At 41.4% G+C, this 23953-nt stretch overlaps 3 protein-coding genes across 19 annotated transcripts in view; all 3 read right to left on the bottom strand.

The window, feature by feature from the left end:
• Positions 1-3597: 3597 nt before the first annotated feature.
• LOC137137043 (uncharacterized) lies at positions 3598-13764 on the bottom strand. 12 transcript variants are annotated; one of them, XM_067522910.1, is made up of 6 exons: positions 13582-13764; positions 8890-9020; positions 8160-8336; positions 7836-7969; positions 6990-7613; positions 3598-6266 (listed from the first exon to the last, which is right to left on the bottom strand). In XM_067522910.1, the coding sequence occupies exons 2-5, from the start codon at positions 9008-9010 to the stop codon at positions 7332-7334; spliced, it is 714 nt and encodes a 237-aa protein (XP_067379011.1). In that variant the 5' UTR covers positions 9011-9020; positions 13582-13764; the 3' UTR covers positions 3598-6266; positions 6990-7331. The 12 variants fall into 12 exon arrangements, with proteins under 12 accessions (XP_067379011.1, XP_067379016.1, XP_067379013.1 ...); XM_067522915.1 differs by having other exon boundaries at positions 13636-13757; XM_067522912.1 differs by lacking the exon at positions 13582-13764 and adding an exon at positions 11583-11913.
• A 1082-nt stretch (positions 13765-14846) lies between these two features.
• On the bottom strand, positions 14847-17677 carry znhit1 (zinc finger, HIT-type containing 1). The gene is made up of 6 exons (XM_067522945.1): positions 17521-17677; positions 16900-16997; positions 16571-16646; positions 16340-16419; positions 16088-16257; positions 14847-15606 (listed from the first exon to the last, which is right to left on the bottom strand). Exons 1-6 carry the CDS (start codon positions 17603-17605, stop codon positions 15585-15587), a joined length of 531 nt encoding a protein of 176 aa, XP_067379046.1. The 5' UTR covers positions 17606-17677; the 3' UTR covers positions 14847-15584.
• A 3613-nt stretch (positions 17678-21290) lies between these two features.
• The window catches only part of camta2 (calmodulin binding transcription activator 2), a 35147-nt gene continuing 32484 nt past the window's right edge, over positions 21291-23953 (bottom strand). For all 6 annotated transcript variants that reach the window (XM_067522820.1, XM_067522822.1, XM_067522823.1 and 3 more), the window contains 2 exons: positions 23855-23929; positions 21291-23369 (listed from right to left, as the gene is read on the bottom strand). In XM_067522820.1, the coding sequence (XP_067378921.1) occupies positions 23315-23369; positions 23855-23929 (130 nt within the window). In that variant the 3' untranslated portion in view covers positions 21291-23314. The remainder of the gene's footprint in view (positions 23370-23854; positions 23930-23953) is intronic.

Raw genomic sequence — 23953 nt, 5'->3', positions numbered from 1 at the left:
ATTTTTCACAAAAATAAATAGGAGCTGGCAAAAAAACAAACAAACAAAAAAGGCCTTTGTGAAACAATGCTGACAATGACAGTTTCTTTCTTGTACATCAACTCTGCATGAATTTCTGTTTTTGAATGACACTGCATTTACAAAGTGCCGTTATAGACGAAAAGTTCTAATCACTAACCAGCAGAGAAAAAGAAATGAATCATGATCTTTTGATGTGTTAGCTTCCGATATTGATTAATAGTCATCATCATGTTCTTGGTTCCCTGTCTGTGATCAGAGTCCAATAACATGAGATTTACAGTTTTATGCTGAGAATGTGTCTCCATCTGTCAGGGTCACAATCTGAACATATCAAGATGATGACACAGTCAAATCAGTTGTGTTTCCTTTATATTTTTGGTGAAAAACAAATAAATCTATATTTTTTAACATTTAAAACTGAAACTATAAACAAAACAACAGAGTGACATGTTTGTGTGTAGTAAAGACAATTGTACTCAGAGGTCATAAGTACATTCATTTCCTCATGTACTGTAGTTAAGTGCAGCTTAGAGGTACTTGTACTTTAGCTGGTTTACAATTTAGAGAGAAATATTATAGTTTTTACTTCACTACTTGCATCTAAGAAGTTTATTTACTCATCATTTACTGCAGGTGCTGATTCGTAAAAAACTACAAAATAAAATTGTAGTAAAGTTTACAGCACACACTTAAAATAAGTTGACAGTAAATGTTTCTCCTTGGTGTGTAGTTTTCAACATTTGTATTTTTATTGCTACTAACTTCAGATTCTATTAAAAAATAGAATAGAAAAGAATAGAAAAATAGTGGTCTAACAAAGACCGCAGAATATTTGCGATGTCGTGAGAACGCGGATGGGATTCAGTCAGAGACCAGAGCTGCTGGATTTCAAAAACCAGTTTTGTTACATCAACACAATGAAGGAGGAAAATCAGGACCAGGACCAAGATCGGAACGACGGTGAAATAAGGAGGGAGGAAGAAAACCAGGGGTTGGATCAGTGGACCAGTGACCCCGCTGACCAACAGGTGACCGTAGTTGTTTTCATGAGCGAAACAAGACTAAGGACATGTGGACGAGTCTCGAGGGTCCGAGTATCATCCGGTCGCTCTGGTTTTAGATCGAATCTTAAAAAAAAAAAATCAGCATCATGTTTGACAACATTTATCTGAACTTTACATCTGTTTCCCAAATACCCTTAGACTCAGATCCAGGAACAAACTGAAACTTTTGATGAATTTGCAACAGAAAAAAATTTAATGAAAAAAAAAGATTTTCATCGAAGGTGTGTGTATGGAGCCATTAAAGAAGGTTCTTTTGTGACCTCTCTGCTCTTTGGAGGTCTGGGGGATGGAGAGTGATCACAGGTGGAAGAAGTTTTTGGAGGCTGCATTACAACCTTTTTATCTGTTTACCAGTTTACTACACATTTTTTTATTAGCTTCTCTGCTTCTACAAAAATGAGGACAGTGATGACAGAGCCAATAGTCAGCAGAAATTATCTTTGTATAGTGTAATGTAGGTTTCACAACTTAAGTCTAATAGTCTGTTTAAAGTAGTTGTGGGTCACACTAACTTCAGGTCCCGCTGTTGAAAATATCTACAAATGACACGTTTGACTTTACAGTCAGATTTTCAAGTACTTGAACAGTAATAAGACCTTTGGCAAATTTGATATGAAACAATGTGATTGAAGTCATTTTCAGTTTAAGGGGTTAGATGATAGTGTGTCCAACCACACGCATTTTTGTAGCTTGTAAATAATGGAGCCAATTAATCTAATTACAAACATAATAAACGCATGTAATACTTGATGAAATCCCCTTTGCAGTCGCAGACTGAAGTCTGGAACCGATGGAGCAAATGCTGAGTTTCCTCCCTTTGATGCTTCCTGCAGCTGTGTTTGTGGCTCTTTCCCTCTTAAAGCTGCTCTTTTGGGCTGAGAGCAGGTGACTGGCTGAGATACTAAAAGATAACATGTTTCTTTGTCTTGAGAAACATTTGGTTAGTTTTTGCTGCATGTTTTAGGTCATTATCCATCTGTAATCTGAAACCGTTTAATATCTGTCTTACAGCATTTGACTGAATCCAAGGAGTTTGTTCCTATACACTGCAGAATGAATCCTGCTACTTTTAGCAGTCAGATCCTCAGTAAACAGCAGTGACCCCGGTTCAGATATGTTAGCAGATAAACATGATTCCACCATTAATTCTATCATGGACAGATTTCTGCTCTCATACACTTTAGTCATCTTCTGTGGTCTTCCAAACATTCTTTTGTGTTGCTAAACTGCCAGTTAGTTCCCAAGCATTGGGTTAAAGTAAATAAAACTCAGAACCACCTTAGTTTATTCAGACTGTTTATTCAATTCAACTTTATTTATCTAGTTCTAATTCACAACGGTCATCTCTAGGCACTTTACATGATAAAGTCAGACTACACAAGTATGTAGGGCGCCGCCCCACAATTCCCCCTGGAGCAAAGCCTTAGGCGACAGTGGAGAGAAAAAACTCCTCAGGCTCAGGGTGGACGACCATCTGCCTTGGCCGGTTGGGGTGAGTGGAAAGTGAAGAGAGAAAAGAAAACCGCAACAACAAAACATCGTGCAGGTGTCATAGCAAAAATGACCATATCTGGTCTTAGACACCTCAAGTGTCATCAGTAAAGAAGCTTCAATATCCAGGAAGAGAGGAGAACATCGACAGAGTTTCAACTCTCCATCCTATTCAGTTCTAAACTTTATACATCACACATTTTTTATAACCTCCTGTTGCTGGGCAGAACATTCTCCACCCTCGGGCTACTGCTCTCAGCACTTTTCTCCTTTTCTGGAAACCTTTTCCCTTTCCAGCACTTTGATAAGCAGCTGTGAGCATGAAGTGACTCTGGGTCACTACAGTGTGTGATGGTCTGCTGTTAGACAATAACTGCAAACACTTCAAGACTAAACATGGAGATGAGACAAAGTTTGAACAACATTTTAAAAGTACAGAGTACAAGTTGCTATTATAACAAGGTAAAATGCTAAGAGTCAAATGCATCATTTAATCAGACTAGATTTTCCATCAAGTATGAATAAATGAATGGGGGGGGGGGGGGACTGGGGGAGAATTACTGTCAGTCTCACCTCATTGATTTGGCATGAGTTTTTAAGCCAAATGCCCTTCCAGCCAGAACTCTCCCAGCAGAACCGGCACTGCGCGGGGATGGGGGTTCAGTGTCTTGCCCACTTTCACACGTGGTTCGGAGGAGCGGGGTGCAAACCTCCGACCCTATGGTCAGTAGGCTGCACTCTACTGCACCAGTGTTTAGTCGTGGAATAATGAGGGTTAATGCTACACTTTTGTCAAACCCCTTAAATCAAAGCGGAAAGTCTTGACTTGCTCACATCTTGTGTGTTTAACTTTAATGTGGTGCTGCAGAAGCCAAATGCCCCCAAAACTTTATTGTTTCAATATTTATGAACCTGAGTATAATTTTTTTTTGGCATATACTTACCTTTTATTTCTGTCTTTTGCTATAGGAACCAAGAGGAACAAGACCAAAATGCCATTATTGTAAGCAATGTGATAAAATCTTTGCAACATTAAAATGTTTAAAGGTTCATCAGAGAATTCACACTGGAAGAAACAGTACAGCTTGCGACCATTGTGGGAAAGATTTCACACAATCCAGGCAACTAAAAAATCCACAAACAAGTTCACACAGTAACCTGTAGAGTTGAGTAACCTGAAAGCCCATCAGCGCATTCACAGTGACCAGAAACCATATAGCTGTGACCAGCGTGGAAAAGGTTTTACACGGAAGGACAGACTTGAATTTGTTTCACTCTGGAGACAAACTGTGAAAGTCTACATTCAGTATTTTATACTTCTCAGCAGGACCACGTTAGATGTCTTTATGCTAAATGTCTCCTGACTATGTGGCATTAATTATCTTTATGATCGCTGTGTGAAACTGGTTATAGAGAAGTTAAGAAAGTATAGTCTTAACGTAGAGTCCTGCTAAAAAGGAATTTATGTAATGTGATTTTTATCACCTTTTTCCTGATTCTCATTTAAAATCAATCAGAAAGTCTTTTAAGATGACATTACAATTTGAGTGCTAGTTATCAGTCCCGCCAGGAACAACTCAACCATTCACCTATAAATTCTGTGCAATTTTGCAATTTAAATCAGAAGAAAATCAGAACGTGCATCAGTTTTGAGTTTTCTTTAGAAAAGCTGTCAAAAATTCCACATTAAAAGCATTTTTAAAAATCCTGGTGAGACATTTTTTTTAAATTATAAATCCTGTTTTAGCTTTTCTCACAATATAATACATAAAAATCTTATTTTCCCAATTTGCTCCGTTCTCAATGGTCTGTCTTGTAATTATGATTTTTTTAACTTGTGTACAATATATTGTGTATATCAAGTCACCAAGGAATAGTGTTTTCCAAATACATTAAAGTTGTACATTACTTGCCATCATTTGAGAGTCATGACTCAGTCTTTGCTGCTTTAATTTATTGTTGGTAAATGCTTTTTGGCAACCAATAACTCAGTCAACAAAACCAGCTTATAATACCATTATACAGTGTAGCTGCTCGCATCAGGTTCAAAGCTCTGTCTCTTGCTTACAGGGTTGTTAACTCGACAGCTCCCGCTTACCTCAACTCACTCATTCAAGTCTACAACCCTTCTCGCCCGCTGCGGTCTGCTAACGAACGACGTCTGGTGGTCCCAGCACTGCATAGAAGACACCAAGCAAAGCTGTTCAGTGCAATGATCCCACGATGGTGGAACGAGCTAACAAACGCTGCACGCTCAGCTGATTCTCTCCCAATATTCAAAAAACTGCTGAAAACTGAACTCTTCCGCATCTTCCTATGCACTTAAATCTTTAAAATAAATAAATAAAAAATCTTTCTGCTCTCTTGCACTTGTATCTCGTGAACTGTGAACACTTTTCTGATAGGACTTTGCTTTGATGTTTTCTCCTTGACTTAGATTTTTGCTGCCTTGTACCTCACTTGTAAGTCGCTTTGGATAAAAGCGTCTGCTAAATGACTAAATGTAAATGTAAATGTAAATGTCAAAAAATAGCTTATCTACAGAGAATTCAGAAAGTTTCCCCTTCACTTGTTTAATTTTGGTATGTTGCAGCCTGATACTATTGTATAATTCTTTTTTTTTCCCGCATTAATCACTCAGTACCCCATAATTACTAGGTAACAGACTTTTTAGATGTCTGTAAATATATCAAAACAAAAAAACTGAAGTATCACATTGTGATACAGCAAAGATTTTAGACAGAACACATGAAAGTGGACATTTGCAAAAAAGCACCAGAAGGACTCTCAGACTGGGGTTTAGATCAACCTTAACTTATAAAAACCTCAAACATTGTCAGTACTATTCACAAGCAGCATCAGTTGATGTGAGCCATGTCTCACGAAAAAGACATCAGAAGACTATGATCGAGAGTTGTTGATTTGCACGTAGCAGGAAATGGTTCTGGAATAATCTCACTACCTTTAGATCAGTTCACAGTTAAGACATATCGTCTATAAATTAAGATGAATTGGTAATGTGGCTACTTTCCATAGAGCCACAGTAGATCACTCTAAAGGCACTAAGCAGAGTCCTCAATGAGGTAAAAGAGCTCTAGAGTAACAGCTACAGACCGGAAGTATTCATTGGAGTCGGTTCACATCTCTGGTCATGAGTCAACAATTCACAAAAACAAAAAGAATGCGACGTGCCTGAAGTTTGTTAAACACCACCTTAAAACTCCACAACACTACTGGGAAAATGTCTGGAGGACAGATAAAGCAAAGGTAGAATCGTTTGAGAACAACACAGAACTATGTGTGGTGTAAAAACAGAGCTGCACACAACATGAAAACATCATCCCAGCAGTGAAGTATGGTGGAGGGACCAACATGACTTGGTGCTGTTTTAGTGCCCCTGGACCTGGACCCTTATTCACCGACGTCTCAAAAGAAGCTGAGTGATGAAGCGGGACAATCCCTAAACATCAAAGTAAATCTACTGCAGAATTACTCCAGAGACACAAAATCCATATATTGTATGTTTTAGTGTTTGAGTTCGGTTTGAAATGACAGACGTGTGACAATTAAAGCAGAATAGAGTCCATAAAGACAGAGGTCCAGTATCTGGTAAAGATGCAGATGTTGTAGATAAATTCAGTGTAAAGTCTTCTGAGTGGGTAGTTGTGTGGAGGGATTTGCAGCAGTGTCCTGGAAGAGAAGACAAACATCATCATGTGGTTTTATAAGTCAGTCAGTTTTAATCCACTCAATTATTATTACAGGCAAAGTGAACTGATCCTCATATATTTCAAACCCAGTCATGATCCAGGCTTTTAAAGTGAAACTGCCACTGCATTTCATCAACTAAATGGGAAGTTATGTACACAAATATACATAGAGACACGTGGGTTTTTACCAGCAACAACTAGATGTCAGCTAAAGGCAGGTGCAGCTGTCATTTCTGAGCTTTTGAGCAAATTGGTCCCATTAAATAAATTATTAAAAGTGCTGTTTGTAGTATACTAACAAAACTCTGAAGAAATAAGGTAAAGTACTAAAATTTTAACATTAAGAACTAATTACAATATTAATATAATGACAATCCATTCCCAAGAATATTCATAAAATATTGTGAATAATGTCATGTGCCCAAATAAGTTATTTCAAAAATATGAGTATTCTTAATATAAACAGTAACTGTGAATATAAATATCAAATACTGTTCAAAAAGAATTGTAAATAATTTAACTATAAATTATTATAATGAAAACAATTAATGAAAAGTCTCAAATTAATGCAACCACATGCAACCTTGTGGCAGTCGCCAGTCTGGATGAATGCAGAAGGTTGGGTCAAGAAGGACATCCGACGTAAAACACGCTAAATTAAACATGCAAATCATGACGTCCACACCGAATCTGACTTCCATACCAGATCAGTTGGGAGCCCAGGTTAACGACGACCCCCAGTGCTGTTGAACTACAGGGTGCCAGTGGAAATTGGACTACTGTTGGTTGAAGGAGAGGAGGAAGGTGTGTTCCTCCTCTCCTTCAACCAAGGAAGTTGTTCTATCATGGGTCAGATAGGAAGAGAAATGGAGTAGGAGTTATACTGAAAGAGGAGTTTGTGAGGAATGTTCTAGATGTGATTAGAGTATCAGACAGGTTGATGAGTCTGAAGCTGGAAGTTGAAGGGGTGATGTTCAATGCTGTTGGTGGTTATGCCCCACAGGTAGGATGCGAGTTAGAAGAGAAGGAGAAATTCTGGAGTGAGTTAGATGAAGTGATGCAGAGCATCTCCAGAGGTGAGAGAGTTGTCATTGGTGCAGATTTCAATGGACATGTAGGTGAAGGGAACAGAGGTGATGAGACTGTTATGGGCAGGTTTGGTCTTCAGGACAGGAACGCAGAAGGTCAGATGGTGGTTGACTTTGCAAAGAGGATGGAAATGGCTGTAGTAAACACTTTCATTCAGAAGAGGCAGGAACATAGGGTGACGTATAAGAGCGGAGGTAGAAGCACTCAGGTGGACGACATCTTGTGTAGATGCTGTAATCTGAAAGAGATCAGTGACTGTAAAGTGTTGGTAGGGGAGACTGTAGCCAGACAACACAGGATGGTGGTGTGTAAAATGATGCTGGTGGTGAGGAAGATGAAGAGGACTAAGGCAGAGCAGAGGACGAAGTGGTGGAAGTTGAAAAAGGAAGAATGTTGTGTAGTTTTCACCTGTGAAGTAAATATTTTTGACTCTAATTTCAGCTGATTTGTCTCCGCTCACCTGTTCTCCTCCTCGTCTTCCTCGTCCAGAGAAGATGGTGGTCAGTCCACTATGTGTACGAACATGCCTGAGGGAGCGTGTCCGGGACTGTTTCAGCTCTGAGAGGAGCTCGGGGCTGGACAGGGACAAACGGGCTGCACACAGTGAAGATCAAGAGAAACATGAGAAAAGTAAAACATTAATAGTTCAACAAAACAGCAAATATAACAAGACTTGTAACTGTATGAGGCTCTATTGCTCAAGAACAAACTGAGCTCAGCAGTGCTGTGGTCAGTCCACCAGGGGAAGCTGTAACCCAAACACCCCATCAGCTGCTGGTCTCACCTGAACTGTTGTCGGAGCAGGGAGATGGTGAGGAGGATGAGGAGGAGCTACAGGGAGAGGACAAAGGAGTGTCACTGGTGGGAGGGGGCAGGGGAGGCGAGGTAGAAGAGGTTAGGGAGAAGGGGGAGACAAGACCGGAGTCACTGTTGCTGCAAGGCCGAAGTTTGTTCTGACGCTCTGGAAACAAAAAGGTTACAGTGAGACATGAGACATCTTTTGTTTGTGGACCTCCTGTCTCTGTTTAGACATCTTGCATCTATTTGTTAGTATTTTCTGAAGCTTTGTGGCTTTTTTGTCTCTATTCATAGACCTTTTATTCAATTTATCTCTTTTGTCTCTTTTTGGTAATTTCCTTGTCTTTTGACCTTTGTGAAACTTCTAAGTCATTTTTGTAATAATTTCTGTCTGTTCTTAAAGGTAAAGGTGACTTTATTTGTCTTTATACATACAAGATGTACAACGAAAGGTTAGTCCTGAGCCACAGCAACTAACCTGACCTGGTCCCTAACATGCTTTTACTGGTAGGGAACCAGAGCAAACCAACGCAAACACAGGGAGAACATGCAAACTCCACACAGAAAGGCTCTGTCCTGTCCAGGGACTTTTTGTGATCATTTTTTTTTTAATCCTTTTTGTCTCTTATTAGTAATTTGTTGTCTCTTTATGCCTATTTTGTGTTTGTGTGTGGTCCTAGGTCTGTGAGGTTGAGGAGGTAAGAGGAGATTTTCACCTTGCAGAAACTCTGCTTGCAGCTCTGGACTTTGCAGAGACAGCTGAGGACGACGAGGAGGAGATGATGAAGACTGGAGGAGCTGAGTTTCCTGTGTAGCTGTCACTGATGATGACTTCATGGTGGAGGAGCTTTAAAGACATTTTTATTAACGTCAGCAGCTGTAGTCAGAGAAGGTTGACACTTAATCAAATGGAGTTAAATCGATGCAGTAAATATTTGTATCTGTATTTTATGATTTAAAATGTTTGATTTTAAATTTTTTGTGCAAAATCACATTTGTACATTTAATTGCACAAAGATACTCTTTCAAGTTTAAATCTTGATCTACGCATTAGCGGATCTCATCCTGTGGATATGTATTTTCTCACTGTAACACTTATGAATGGGGGATAAATGGCCCAGACGAGTCTCGGTTTCGCCTTGATGGGCAGACGCGTCCCTGCGCGCTCGCGCCAACTGAAGCAGTATAGTCCACGCCCACCGGTGAGTGGCCAAAAATTGCTACTGTACTTCTCTCACGCTGCGCCCAATTACGTCAGCAATCGCGCCACAAGACAGCGGCGACTGCAGCACTTCTTCCCTCTTTTTGGTTCAGCCTTGTGCCAACTGGAGAAATTACTTTTCTACAGAGCAAATATGTCCTTTCGACGCAGCGGGAAGAACAGTGGCGGGAGCAAAGCTAAGGAAGGCGGCGTCAGCATCTGCAGCTCCTGTCACGTCGGCTATATTGAACCCGATGACCTTCACCCTCCCTGCCTTGGCTGCTTGGCAGCGGAACACACGGGGCTCGCGCTTACTGAGCGGGCTTCCTGCATGTTCTGCAGGCTTCTGCCCGAGGACACCCTATGCTCCCGGCCTGATTTTTTCTCTGAACCCCCGGAGTAGTACTGGGTTCTGAACGATGTCCTTGACATTTGAGCCTCCTGATTGTCGGCCTACTGAGCAACATCATCAGGATCCATCTCACGGCTCACCCTCGGGCTCCCCCTTGCTCCCCCCTCTCCCACCTGTGGGGCTGGAGCAGCCCACTCCAAACTACCCTCTTCGCCGTAGCTCAGAATCATCTACGCCAGCTGCCCGTCATGGTCCAGCTACTACAAGAGCTTCCAGACATCCTTAAGATCGCCAGTGCTACCGGTCTTTCTGTCTTTCCGCTGAGCACCTGTCCCACTGGCTGTGTGAAACCATACCAATCCTCTGGGGTCCAGCTACCAGAGGGTATCCGTGCACACTCCATAAGAGGAATAGCCTCGTCTGGGGCACTGCTCAGAGGGGTGTCGGTGGAACACATCTGCCTGACGGCATCATGGTCCTCCACCTGCTCTTACGTCCGGTTTTATCTTGGAGACGTTTCACACTCCTCACTCTCCAGTTCAGTGCTTTCCACTCTGGGGGGCGCTATTGGGTTTGTGCTAGCGCGCATGCGCAGTCGTGAAGCGGTTCTTTGGCGCTTTCACTTTTACTCCCTCAAGTCCGCACACAAAGTATATAATTCCGATGCGCCCTGAGTTCTGCTCCCCTTTCAACTTCAGCGTATGAAGCAGCCATACGAAGAAGCAAAAAGAAGAGTTAGAGGATCCTGCGACACCGGCTACTTCATGGAAACAGACCTTCACACCCGCTGCTTCTTTTTGGAGGCTCGACAAATACCCGGGAAAACTGAGGGCGCCAGTCGCACGATATGACGCCTTCACCAGAGTCCACGGAGATACGGAGCACGGTTTTCCTGCCGTTCCACCACTAGAATCCAGTCTAGCTTCCATTTTGCCTCCCAAAGCAACATTCTTAAGCAGACGCCATTTTGACGGCGGCCGTGGCCCAGTCGCGACTCATGGCTTGGATGACGATGCTGCTGCACAACATGTGGCTGCACATGTTCCAGCTTCCTGAACCGTTCAGAAAGAGCCTGCTGAACGGTCCCATCAGCCCCGTTGGGCTCGTTGGGCCGCTTCTCCCGCCGCCCATTTTCAGCGGGCGCCAGAAGAGGCAGACGGGTCATGCACCATCCAGGTCTCTGCGCCCCCTTATGCTCCTGGTGGGATGGCAGAGATCATCGCCCTGGGCCGAGACGCACCTCAGCTTCTGTTGCCACTGCGTCTCAGGCCGCGGCGGCAGTGCAGCCTGCGCCTCATCGTTCCGCAGTTCCTTTATCTGGGAGTTCACCTGGATGCACCCAGCATGAAGGCAAAGCTCATTCACGCGAGGAGAGAGAGGCTCGTTTCTCTCCTGTCACGTTTTTCGCCTCACGCAGTAGTATCAGCTCTGTCTGTGATGCGCCTGTTGGCATCATGGCAGCCAGTCACGAGGTTGTTCCTCTGGGCCTTATCCACATGAGAAAGATCCAGAAGTGGTTTGGCCGTGTCCGCCTCGACCCAATACGCCACAAAAAACGCTTGGTGACTGTCCCTCCATCCTGCTGTCAGATCTGACGTATTGGAAATCCCCCGCTGTTCTGGCAACGGGAACTCCCCTCGGCAGAGTGACGTCACACATATCAGCGGTCACAGACACCTTTCTGTTCAGGTTGGGCGGGATGTGTATGACTGTGTCCGCTCGTGGGAGGAAATTGGCGAGAGCCACCATCTCCCACATAAACTGTCTGGAACTTTCCACAGTTTTAAAACACTTTGCTCCACTTTTGAAAGACAAACACGCGATGGTGAGAATAGACAACAAGAGCTGCCGCTTACATCAATCGTCAGGCCGGAGTTCGCGCCGCTCGCCTGCTCAAAACAGCCGGAGGTCTTCATCTGAGCGCCCTACATCCCTGGGAAATATAACCGGGCTGCAGACCTGATGTCACGGGGAGGGCCTCTTCCGAGCGAGTGGAGGCTGAAACCCTCACTCGCTCAGCCATTGTGGGACAGGTTCGGGAGAGCAGAGGTCGATCCGTTCGCCTCCCGCGAATACACACAGTGCCGTCTGTGGTTCTTCATGAGCGCGCAGCACGATCCACCTCTCGGTGTGGATGCCCTCTCTTACCACCCGTGGTCCAGAGCCCTCCTCTATTGTTTCCCCCGATTCCTCTAATCCCACGCCTCCTAGCGCGGGTACAGGAAATGCAACTATCAGTCTTTCTAGTGGCTCCAGAGCGCACGAGCAGATCTAGGTTCCCGACAATGTTTCAGCGAGTGTCGAGCGAACGGTGGAGACTCCCGTGGCGCAGAGACGCACTCTGACAGGTGGACGACTCGATCCACCATTTTTCGCTGATAGGTCAGCGCCTGTGGTCTTGGCCCCTGAACGGGAGCGTTTGGAGAGCTTAGGGCTCCCACCTGCAGTTATACAGACCATCCATCCACAACAGCCTCTGAGGCAGCAGAAGGATTTGCTTTTCAGCGATGGTGTTTGTAGAGGAGCATGGACCCCACATCATGTCCACTTTCTCAAATCCTGACTTTCCTCCAGCTCTTAGTGGAGAGAAATCTCGCCCTATCCACAATTAAAACCTACGCTGCAGCTGTTTCTAGCCGGCATGAAGGTTTTGGAGAGAGATCTGTCTTTGCACATCCTCTGATTAAATGCTTTCTAAAGGGAGTGAGAAGGCAGGGCCCGTGATGCGTTCAATGACGCCTCAGTGGGAATTACCACTGGTTTTATGTGCTCTCAGGAATCCTCACTGTCCTCCTTCAATAGCATTCAGGTTGTGTGGGTGCTGTGTTCTACTTTCTTTTCTTGGGCACCTTCTGTGGTGCATTGAGCTGGTGTGTTTTGTGCTTTTATGGACTCCGGTGGTCCAGTTGGGCATTGACCACATCAAGCTTCGCCCATATCCCAATAGTGACAGCTCTTAGAGGGCGAAGCCTATATGTAATAGAACATTGGTTACATCTTGTAACCCCAGATCTATGAGTATAGGCGTAGCCCCGTAGGCTGTTGGGCCTGCTGCGCCCACCCGAGTCGGCTGAAGTAAAAATGCTGGCTTATTGGGAACAGAACTCAGGGCGGAACGCTATTATATAGACCTGAGGGAGGCGTAGAAGTAAATATTCACAACTGCGCATGCGCGCGGAATAAACTCCTTAGGGACAGCTCTTAAGAGGGCAACGCCTGTACTCATAGAATCTGGGGTTACAATACGTAACCAACGCTCCAGTTTGTTTACATTAATCGGTCAGAGTTCAAAAGTCATAACGCTCTGATTGGCTGGAGGAGAAGCGATGTAATTGGCTGATATAAGTTTAAATTTTTTTTTACCCCTCCCGCAGGAATAAAGTGCAAAAAAAAGATCAGTGTGGCTAAAAAGGATTTGTATTCACAGATGGGATACACAGATCATTTGTGTATGTGAGAAGATACATATTCACAGGATGAGAGCTACAAAATGCACGACTTGACATCCACGAATGCGTAGATCAAAATTTGTATTTGCAAAACAGGATTTGTACTTGAATGAATTTGTGCACTGAAATTTACAAATGTGATTTTGCACAAATACCAGTACAAACTTTATTTCCAAACCATCTAAATTTGTAAGTCATAAAATACAAATTCAAATATTTATTGCACCAAATTAACTTCATATGAACACTTCGTTTCTGTTAAATCTTAAACAGTTCAGTAAAATAGAGTGAATGTTAAGTTGAAATGACGTTTTTCTACTTAGTTTCACACTCGGGGCGTCTTCCTGCTGATCAGTGCCTAAAGAAACCAGATAATCCCCAAATCCCTGTGTCTTCTCACACTCACCTGTCCTGCCGTCAATCACCACCTCCCTTCCCAGTTCTCCCAGTTTGTTCTTACTTGCTGATGTGAAGCTTGTCACTACTGTGACGGCACGACGATGACTTCCTACAGCCAGGACAAAGTCTGTGCAGCTGTAACACACATACACACACTCACTCTCCTTTCTGTTGTTACCACATGAATACACTTTGTGTGTGTGTGTGTATGAGAGAGAGAGAGAGAGAGAGAGAGAGAGAGAGAGAGAAACAGGTTTGGAGAGAAAACTTAATCCATGCAATACACGCACCACAAGCCTCAAAGGTCCACATAATTATTGACGTAGTTTTATGACCCGGTTGCCATGGATACCAGGAAGGAAAAAAAGAGTGAGAGTGTTAGCTGGACTTTGAACCCACCACACACGAACACTATTCAAACGTTCAAAGCAACAACCGCAATCTGAATAGTCAGGTTCAGTGTTGATAAATCAACAGTTTAACCACAGTCTTTTCATTTAAAAGTCAATTTGATCATTGTTTTGTTTTTATTTCAGTGAGAAATTATAGAATAAATCAGTTATGAAACTAAAAACACTTTGTTCACAAAAAACCTTTTTAGTTTTAATACTGGTAGCGAAGGTTTGACCCAATTCAATTCAACTTTTATATAGCGTCAATTCACAACAAAGTCATCTCAGGGCACTTTACAGAATAAAGACAAGACTATAAAGATGTATAGAGAAAACCCAACAATTCCCCCTTGAAAAAGCCATAGGCAACAGTGGAGAGGAAAAACTCCCTTTGACGGAAGAAACCTCCAGCAGAACCAGGCTCAGGGTGGACGACCATCTGCCTTGACCGGTGGAAGTGGAGATAGAAAAGAAAAGAGCAACAAAAGCAACAACAAAACTTGGCAGGTTTGTAGGACCAGTAGCTGCACGCTGGAAAACACACAGCTCCAAAGCCGGGGACACCTGCAGAAAGGGACAGAGAGAGGGGGACAGAGAAGGACAAAGACAACTACAGGAGAGAACACACAAAGTTAATGTCATACAGTGGTGGCAATTGTGGCTGTCTGCAGTCAAAAGGTCTCCTGACCTCCTAGAATCACAAAGAAACACTCTAGACCAAAAAGCCTGTAGTCTGTAGATAAATATTCTTCTTTGTGGAAACTAAATCGGTGGTTTATGATGTTTGCTTCTAGTTCGCTTCCACTTGTAAAATCCGATGCTAATGTAGACAAGGAAAGAAATTGAGGATACAGATGTACTGAATTAAATTATTTTTTAATTAAAAACAACTAAAGTCATTATTTACACATTGTGGCACATTTGAGACATTTTGTGCATAATGTCCAGGGTGGATAAAATCATCGGAACACTTCACGTAGGTAATGTGGTCCAAAGTGGCTGAGTCAGATCCAACAACTGCTAATGAGCCCTTCTGGTTTGTAGGTGGAGTTAATTTACAACAATATTAACATCATACAGACATGCACATTAAAAAAAAAAAAAAAAAAAAAGGTTTGGTCAATAAAATGTTATATATGAAAGCTCAAGTACTTATTTCGTCACATCATTGGTCCAAAAATATTCAGTATCAAATCAACACATTTGAGAAGATGAAACAAATGGTATTTTTTACAAACTGAAATAATTGCAACTCTGCTCTTGATTAGTTAACAGAGAAATATATTATTACTAATAATATATAATTAGTACTAATATATACTGCATCCTGTTTTACCTTTATCCACCTGTTTCCTCCTCATGGTTTGTGAGGATTATCAGCACAAATTCAAAAAATATTTACCATTTAACATCAACTCTCAGAGAGAAAGATGAGAAGCAATCAGAGTCCTTCCAAAAAGTTGTAATATGTGCTGTGCTGGCATATTTATGTCCATTTCTCAGTCTATGAAGAGTAAAAAGACAAAGTCCTAAGCCTGAACTGTATCATCCAAAATGTTCTGAACCCCACAGGTGGCTGCATCCTATAAGGTACGTCACCATGGCAACAAGGAGGCCACTACAGTGTCCACTTCAAGCACCTGTGCAGAGACAGGAAAAAAAAAAGAAATCACTACTGAAATTCTTTATTGACAGTCCACAGAGACAAGTGACCTACACCTGTCCAATAAAAACACATTTATACTGTGAGAGCAAAGTTTGTCTTTTAAAGAGAACTTTGTGGGAAATGTAGACCTTGGTGGAGTTTTTAAAAGAGGACACCAAAAGCAATAACTTTTTGTTAATGAACTATTATTAAGAATAATTGCAAATCATTAAGTTACTGATGGTAATAAATATTTTTTGTTTACTATTTGGACAGTTGGTTGGACGAATAAGGTAATTTCTAAAACTAATAATAATATAAAATAATAATAATATATCAATTTTGGCAAAAGCATTTTACAATATGAGGACATTTGTCCAACGTGTAGATATAATCAAGGGCATTTTATAAGGAATGAGAACTTTTTTTTAACAGAGAGCATCCTCATGAATAAAGACAGACTAGTGTTCATGTACCTGGTCTCCCTGTGTGTGGACAGGCACTTGGTGCTGCAGTAACGCCCCCCACAGGTGGTGCAGGTGTAGTGTGAAGGGAACCCACAGACGCAGCAGAAGTGGCGTGGGGGAAGAGATGAGGGAGGGGCTGCAGCAGACAGGTAGTTTGGTTCCGGTTTCTCCGACAGGTTCTACCAATCAGTGAGCAAAGGAGGGGGTCAGCTAACCGCAGACTCTCAGCCAATGAGAGAGCAGGAAAACAGTGCGACTTACCTCCTCCTCCAGCAGCGTGGTGAAGTTCTTCCTGAAACGCTGCTTGAAGTGGTCGCCTCTCGTCTTCCTCTTCTTCTTCTCTGGATGACAACGGGAGGGAAACATGTTTCTTTAAACACCATCTTTATCTTTAGTAAGTGAGGCAGACAGAGAGACTGTTTACTTTTAAGAAGAGAAGAGAACAAAGAGGAAATCCAGAAGAAGACTTCAGGAGGGTAGATAAAGTCTCACCTGGTTCCTCTGTCTCACTGAAAGCAGGTAGGCGAGCAGTAGGACCTGGGGGAGGGAGGGAGGACAGAGGGTCGTCCTGGAAACACAAAGCAGCAGCAGCATCTCAGCAATATGGTTTGTACTGAAAATCCCATAACTTTCCTTGTCAAACAACCATTTTTTTTATAAGGACAATGAGACTAAATTCTAAAAATAACCCTTAAAAGCAAGAACTCGAGTTTTACAGATCAATGGCTGAAAATAGATGATAAACATTGGATGAACTAACACAAGACAGTAAATTCGATAGTAAACGATAGTAAATCCATGTAGTGCTTCAGATACCAAACCTGGAAGTTGTCTTTCTCCAGAGCCTCCAGCTGTCTGGTCAGTCTCCTCTGTCTGGTGGCTTCATCTAAAACTCTACGCTGACCGGCCTCCACCCGAGCTGAGGGACACACAAACACACAGGTTATGACTCAGTGGGCCCCTCCGAAGTGCCCCCACCCCTCACAAAAACTAGGTCGTTTGTGGCATTTATCAAGTCCTTGTCCCGGCTTTGTGTCTCTCTGTAGTCTCTTCTTTTGGTTTTCGTTGAGTTATTTATTCAACAAACGTATTTTGGATGTTTTGGTTTGTGTTTACATGGAGCAGGCGTTTGACACATTTATGCAGAATTTAACGTTTACATACCTTAGAAACAAGTAACACGTCTATTGAGGTTGTATGTATATGTATATGTATATGTATATGTATATGTATATTTGTAGGCGTGTCGTTAGGATAATTGGAGTTTAATTTTCGCTGATAAGAACCGGAATCACTGCCGCCAACATGCAGAAAAACGACAGACTCTTTAACACACTGACTCTTCTTTTAACCTTGTTAACCGTGTTTTCTAACCAAGACGTTTTTAAACGCAGCAAAGTCTCGTTTTGATGTATAATTTGTTTAAATTAAACAAAGCTCACCGGAAACTTTCTTCTCCAGCACCATGTTGTCTTTTGTTTTTTTCACTTCCGGTCTACGGCAGCCGCAGAGGACCCTGCCGACCATACAAACGGAGCGCGTTTTCAGTTCTGTGTGTCACTAAACCCATTTAAGGATTTTAAGAGCTGGTTTAAAGTGTAACAAGCGCCAGAACAAACAAATGAAGGAAAACAGCACAATGTTTGTCAGCCTGAGAAAAGCGCTTAATATTAATGCTATAGATATTAAAGACAACGGAGAATCGAACATAACAGAGATGGGATCTGGAGACTGACTAAAGAGTTGGACATATTCAAACAAGCAGGAGTTTAATCCTCAGAAGATTTAACCAAAGACGATAAACCAAAGTCTCCTTAAACTCGAAGTGTTTAACAAATGATCACTGATTTGTAATCTGTAAGACTACTCATCTACAAGTGGATGATAAAGCAATTGTTTTTATTTTAGAGCCGGAATTAGATATATTATTAACAAAATAATCACAATAAGCATATGAAAGGTCCAGATGTAAATGTTAGAACAAAGAGAAGACAGGTGAAGAAAAAATACACACTTTACTTCTAAATAATGGTAAAAACACAGAACTAGGACTAGTAGCTGGAGAACTTTACAAAATGTTTTCTAAATTGTACAGTTCATCATATTCTGGTGAGGACTAATCTTTAATTTCTGACACTATTAAAACTTATATTACCAATTTCATTTATTTTTAAAGTGTCATTCTTAAATTGATTTGAATGAAGGCTTTACAAGATTGGCACAAGGCAAATTACCTGGTTAGGATGGTCTGACATTCCAATTTTTACTTTTATGGGGGGCAGATATTAAAGAACTGTTACCTTAAAAGATGAACTGGGAACAATAATTTAGTTTCACATAAAAAACAAGGGATACTTACACATTGTCACATTCAAAGTCCACAACTGCCTATTTGACATTTCTGTCCGTTTACCCTTTAGGGTTTGAGGGAAGTCTTGTAAACATATCTAAAAAAAAAAAAACTACCAGCAATAACTTCGAAAACAACGTTATCTATGAACCCAAGACGACTTAATGTAAGTTAACGAAAGTCTAGCTAGTGCAAAGCAACATGTCCACTCGAGACACATCTGCTGCCGAGCAAGGTATGGAAGTCAAACTAGCTAAAGAAAGAAGGAGGATGTGTGAAACCTACTCCTATGCATTTAAAGCTGGAGATGGCGGAGAGTGCGAGTCTAGCACCAAACCCGTACAACTAAAAGTCAATCCACGAAAAAAATGAGAAATGCTCTAGAACCAACCCTGTTTGAAGTACAAAATAATATCATGCAAATCATCTTTGAAAAAAATAATGAAAGGCCTGATCATCTCATTTTCATCACATTTCTGCTGAAATTGAAAATAGTAGTGAAGCTCTTAAGTCAATCCACCGAGATGTGTTGGACCTGAAGAAAGAGAATGACTGGATGAAAACAGAAAATGTGGAAATAAAGGAAAAGTGTGTACATCTGGAAGCCAAAGTTAACAAACAAGAGCTTTACAGCAGAAGCTGGAGCCTCCGTTTGTATGGAGTCGCTGAAAATGCAGAGGACAATGTCAAAGTCAGAGTATTACATTGGGGTTCACATCGAGATCAGCAAGGGGCCAAGAAGATCTCACCGCCAGCGACACAGCAGCAAGGAGTCGTTCGTGGCCAGATGTGGAGAAGGTGGTGCTCGAGCTGTTACTGATGGTTCAAGGGATCAAGGAACTATGTCAAAGGCGAACAGTTAACTACATGTTTCCAGTGTTTCATTTCATTCCAAAGGGTTTAATTCATGCGTGTTAATGGAGCAAATGAAAATATTGACAGGTTGTGGAATTGTTAATGCTATGAGTTCATTTGCGTTTAATTATTCTAATCCAGACACATTCATATTTCCCTCTTTTCTTTTTACGTCTATTTCACTTTTTTCTCTAAATGCCAGGCGTTTGTGCGGTTTATAAAGAAAAGCTCTGTTTTTGTGCCGTAACAGTAAAAGGTGCTGACTTGTATTTCATTCAAGAAACTCATGGATGCTGATGAACAATTTAGACAAATGGGGTAATGATTTATGGTTTGCCAATGAAAAAAATGGGTCAGCAGGGGTCGCGATCTTAAAAGATAAGTTTGTGACAAGGACATGTCTGACTGATGGATTATATTAGTTGTAGATGTAAAACAGTTAATTTATTCTTATCAATATTTGTGCAATGATAACATCATTAATACTCATTTATGCATTTTGAATGTGAAATTACTTTTTTCTACTTACCCTTCAGCTAGAGGGATTTAGGGAGGAGATTCCAATACTGTTTTTGATGGCAACATAGATCACATACCACCAAAAAAACAGTAATATAGACTGATCTTAAAAACACATGTTTGTGACTGGGACTTCTAGATGTATGGAGAAAGAAAAACCCAGAAAACATATATACACAAGGATTAATCTCCAATAACCTGGCTAACTTGGTTACAGAGGTTTAGATAGAACCACCCATTTTAACTGATCATAGGGGAATCCTCCTTAAAATTAAACTACAGGATACCTCTTCACAGAAATGCTGTTATGGCTATTGGAAACTCAATAACACATTATTACAAAAATGATGACTTTAAATTGGAAATGGAAAGAATAAGAGACAATCATTGGAAGCAGGCTTGTGCAATAAAAACCCATGGATGCTTTTGGGAATTGATGAAATATGAGATCCACAAAGTTGTAATTGGAAAAGGAAAACTATTATCACAACTAAAAGGACACAAAGAAAAAAAGAATTGAATCATAAAAATCATGGGAATTCAAACACTCAGGATATATTAGATATTAACTTATTACAAAACAAGTTAGATAATATATGCTCCAGCAGGATGCTGAACAGCTTCTTTACACAAGCTGTGACACTGATAAATGGACTGTGCCCCCCCACATCTGTGTGGTTGCTTTATGTCCCTTTGTGCTCATTTTTAAGTCTTGGTAAAACCTCTGTTCAGTGATAGTCTGACGGTTTGACTCTGATTTAAATTTTTGCTAAATCAAATTAAATTCAAAGAAATCACATTGATTTTGGCTGATTATTCCTAAGACATCATTAGCTGCGGTGAGGAAGTTCTGGTCCTGCACCAGGATCCAAATGTTGTCAAGATCATGTCAACTGGACTTCTTTCTTCTCCGTTAAAAACATTTTGCTACTTATCCGAGCAGCTTCTTCAAACTGAATAAAGAGGTTAGAGAACCCAGTTAGATCCTCCAGAGTAAGCTTTGTTCCACCCCGGCCTGAATAGGCTCATTAGGTGGGAACAGGGTGGAGTCATCAGGATGTAACCCCCTACATGGAGACAGGTTGTGCCTGAGGCCTCCGCCTCTGTTGAGAGAAGGAATTATCCATGTGAACATAAATGGCTTCACGTCCTCACATACCATCCTTCCAAAATGCATTGTAGGTAAACTGATTGTGGTCCTGAGGTGTTGCTTCTCTTGTGCTGGGCCATCCTCTTGTGTAGAGGTCTCCCATTTTTCATGCTGCCCTTTCAACCATCCCCAGGAAGATTAAGGTCACTTCACACATCCACCGAGACGGCCACACATAAGGACCCCCACCTAAGGCTTTAGGGAGTTAGGGTCGTAATCGTCACATCTTTATGACTCCACCCTGTTCCCAACTGCACCAGCAATTGTTGTGATTTTTCTGCATTTGTGCTTGGTTTACATCGTCTTTGAGGCCACCATGAACCAACACGACACAAAAAGAACATCAAGTAGCAAATAGCTGATTTATTCACCTGACTTGTAGAATATTGATAAATATGTCATCTTAAAGGTTTTGAAATGCAGAACAATTAAATACAAACTCATGCAAAGCATCACTGCAACAGCTGAAGGAGAAAACTGAACATTTACTCATTTCAGGACAAACTGAAAACAAGCTCAAGAAAAACTCAAGTTGTAAAGAAAGCTCATGCTCGGCGTTAGACTTTGTGGTTGCTGTGACAACATTCAGTCTGCCTAAGACGAGCTCACATTATGAACAGAGCGACTTGTGTCGGAGCTTTGACAGAAAACCCAGCTGCACCAGGGTTGCAGTGATTTCTGGAGCAACTTGTTGCTCCAACCAAAGTGCTTATTACAGTAGCTGCTGCTGCATCATCCATCAGTCTGGCCCTGATCAACTGTTGGACAAGTTAAATACACTTTAAAGGGAACCCCACTCTGACCTGTGCCATCATGTCTGACATCAGTCTTCTACACCTTAGTTAAACGGAATAAATGGAATAAAGTGGCTGTGTTTACAACTTCTAATTATTAATCATAATGTACATGAATAATATTGAGTTTTGTAGCACACAAACATGAAACCACTAATCAGAAGTTGTGTGGAGGAATGGGGTCTGATTGGCAGTTCCATGGCATATTATTTATTCTATAATTTTTTAGAAAATATTAAAGTTAAACTGTCCTTTAGTAAAACTATGCCAAACAGTCTCTTGTCAGCTCCTGTTTGCAGTGTAGCCGTAGCTGTACAGACAACTATTACCGTCAGATGGAAGAAAACTTGTTTTTCCTCTGTTTTTCAAATGGATTTATGGAAGAGTGTTGATCAGATAAAGAATCTGAGGGGTGACACTGAATCTAAAAATGTAGAACAGGTCGTCAAAAGAAAATTACAACTTTGGAAACTGCGGCAATTAGATGCAGAAGTGTGAAACACAGCCCACATTTACTCACATTTTGTTCAGTTACAACGTGAATATCTGTTACAATGTAAAATGATCCACCTTAATGAACTAGATCAAATTTGAGAACTGGTTGTTAAGTTTTGTCCAAAGGTCAGAGGTCATACTGGGGTTCCTTAAGACTTGACCTTACAGTCTGTGCAGCACACACAAACACACTCATACATCCACACACTCACATGAACGGATCATGCTGTAATAAATAACACCCATAGCATCTATAAAGTCCCACTTTAGAATATATATACTGTATTTATATATGTTTATATATGTGATTGTGTTTAAATATAATTGTAAGTAGCTTTGTTAAAATCATGTACATTTTGAAGAACATACTATGTTTTCTCCAAATGAAAAGCTCCAACCAAAAATGATGCACAGCTAGAGCTCTGATGGTTTTCAGATGGTTTTCTTTTAGTCTGAATTGACCCTGGAAACATGGCCCTGTTGCTCCCCTGATCCTGTGCAGAGGACAAGCAGAGCATTATGGAAAATAGAGAGACCCGGATTGGCCTTGACATACTCAGTATTGTCAAACAGTTGCTTTGAGACCTTGCTGAAACCTACTAAGACTGGGAAGTCAGAGTTTTAGTCTTCAAAAGACTATAAAGAGGTCGAACCTTATGACCAAGTAAAGGCTGTAGACAACAGAGTGAAAGACTCGAAGTTTTGCCGGTAGACAACACTGCAAATTCCCCATCACTGCGCCAATTCGCAGAGTTCCTTGTGTCTTTAGGACAGAGCAAAAGGGCACATGGCATTTTTGAATGGAGCTCTTTTTAAGCTGCAGACAGCTACATTCAACCAGGAGAAAAGACAGGCAATAGATAGATAGATAGACAGACAGATAAAGATAGGAAGGAAGAAAAAGAGTTGGCATAGGGTAAGGCATCTCTCAGTCTCTGTCCTCTTGGTCAGTCTTTTGGTTTCTGTCCCTTTGTACATCATAGTAAACTTGAAACATCTGTCCTTTTTTCTCTGTGCATCACCTGTCTTTCCTCCTTTCCTTTCTGGAAGAAGGCATGAAATGAAGAAATGGATTAAGTGGTCAGTCCTCTCCTCTCCAGCTCCCTCGACTGCTTCAGCTCTTTAATTCTGCATTAAAAAACAGGTAAACAGCTTTGATGATGTGATGATTCTCAACCTCATCATATAGAAAATTAATCTATGTGCACAGATTTTAAGAGGAGAAACAAATTTAACCGCAGCAAACCGGGAATATTAGGGATGTCCTGATGCTGATACCAATACTGGGAATTGGGCCCCACCCTGCCTTTGTGTACTTGTATTTGTGTACTTTGTTCGTCTTTTGTAGTTTTTTTTTTTTTTTTTTTTTTTAGCAGAGGTTGTTCTGTTTATTAAACACCGGTTGCTGCCATCATTTGTTTTTGGCAGAATGTGACAATTTCCATTTTCGTAAGATTTGCCTAACTGCAATGGATTGATTCCTACCAGAAGAAACAGTATTTTAACTTGTATCAGTGTTTGCCATCTAAAAGTAATCAAATCTAAGTACCTGTACTCAGTCTTTGGAAAAAGTGATATTGGGACACCTCTAATGAATATGTCAAATACTTTACCTGTGTCTGCAGCGCCTCAGAAACCTCATGATCTTCCTGGCTGCCTGGTCCTGTTTCTTCGTCAAGAACGACCCCCTGAAGGACACACAACAACGTCAA

Source organism: Channa argus, chromosome 12 (assembly GCF_033026475.1).
Source record: "Channa argus isolate prfri chromosome 12, Channa argus male v1.0, whole genome shotgun sequence".
Lineage (NCBI taxonomy): Eukaryota > Metazoa > Chordata > Actinopteri > Anabantiformes > Channidae > Channa > Channa argus.
This window is presented reverse-complemented; position numbering and strand designations above follow the sequence as displayed.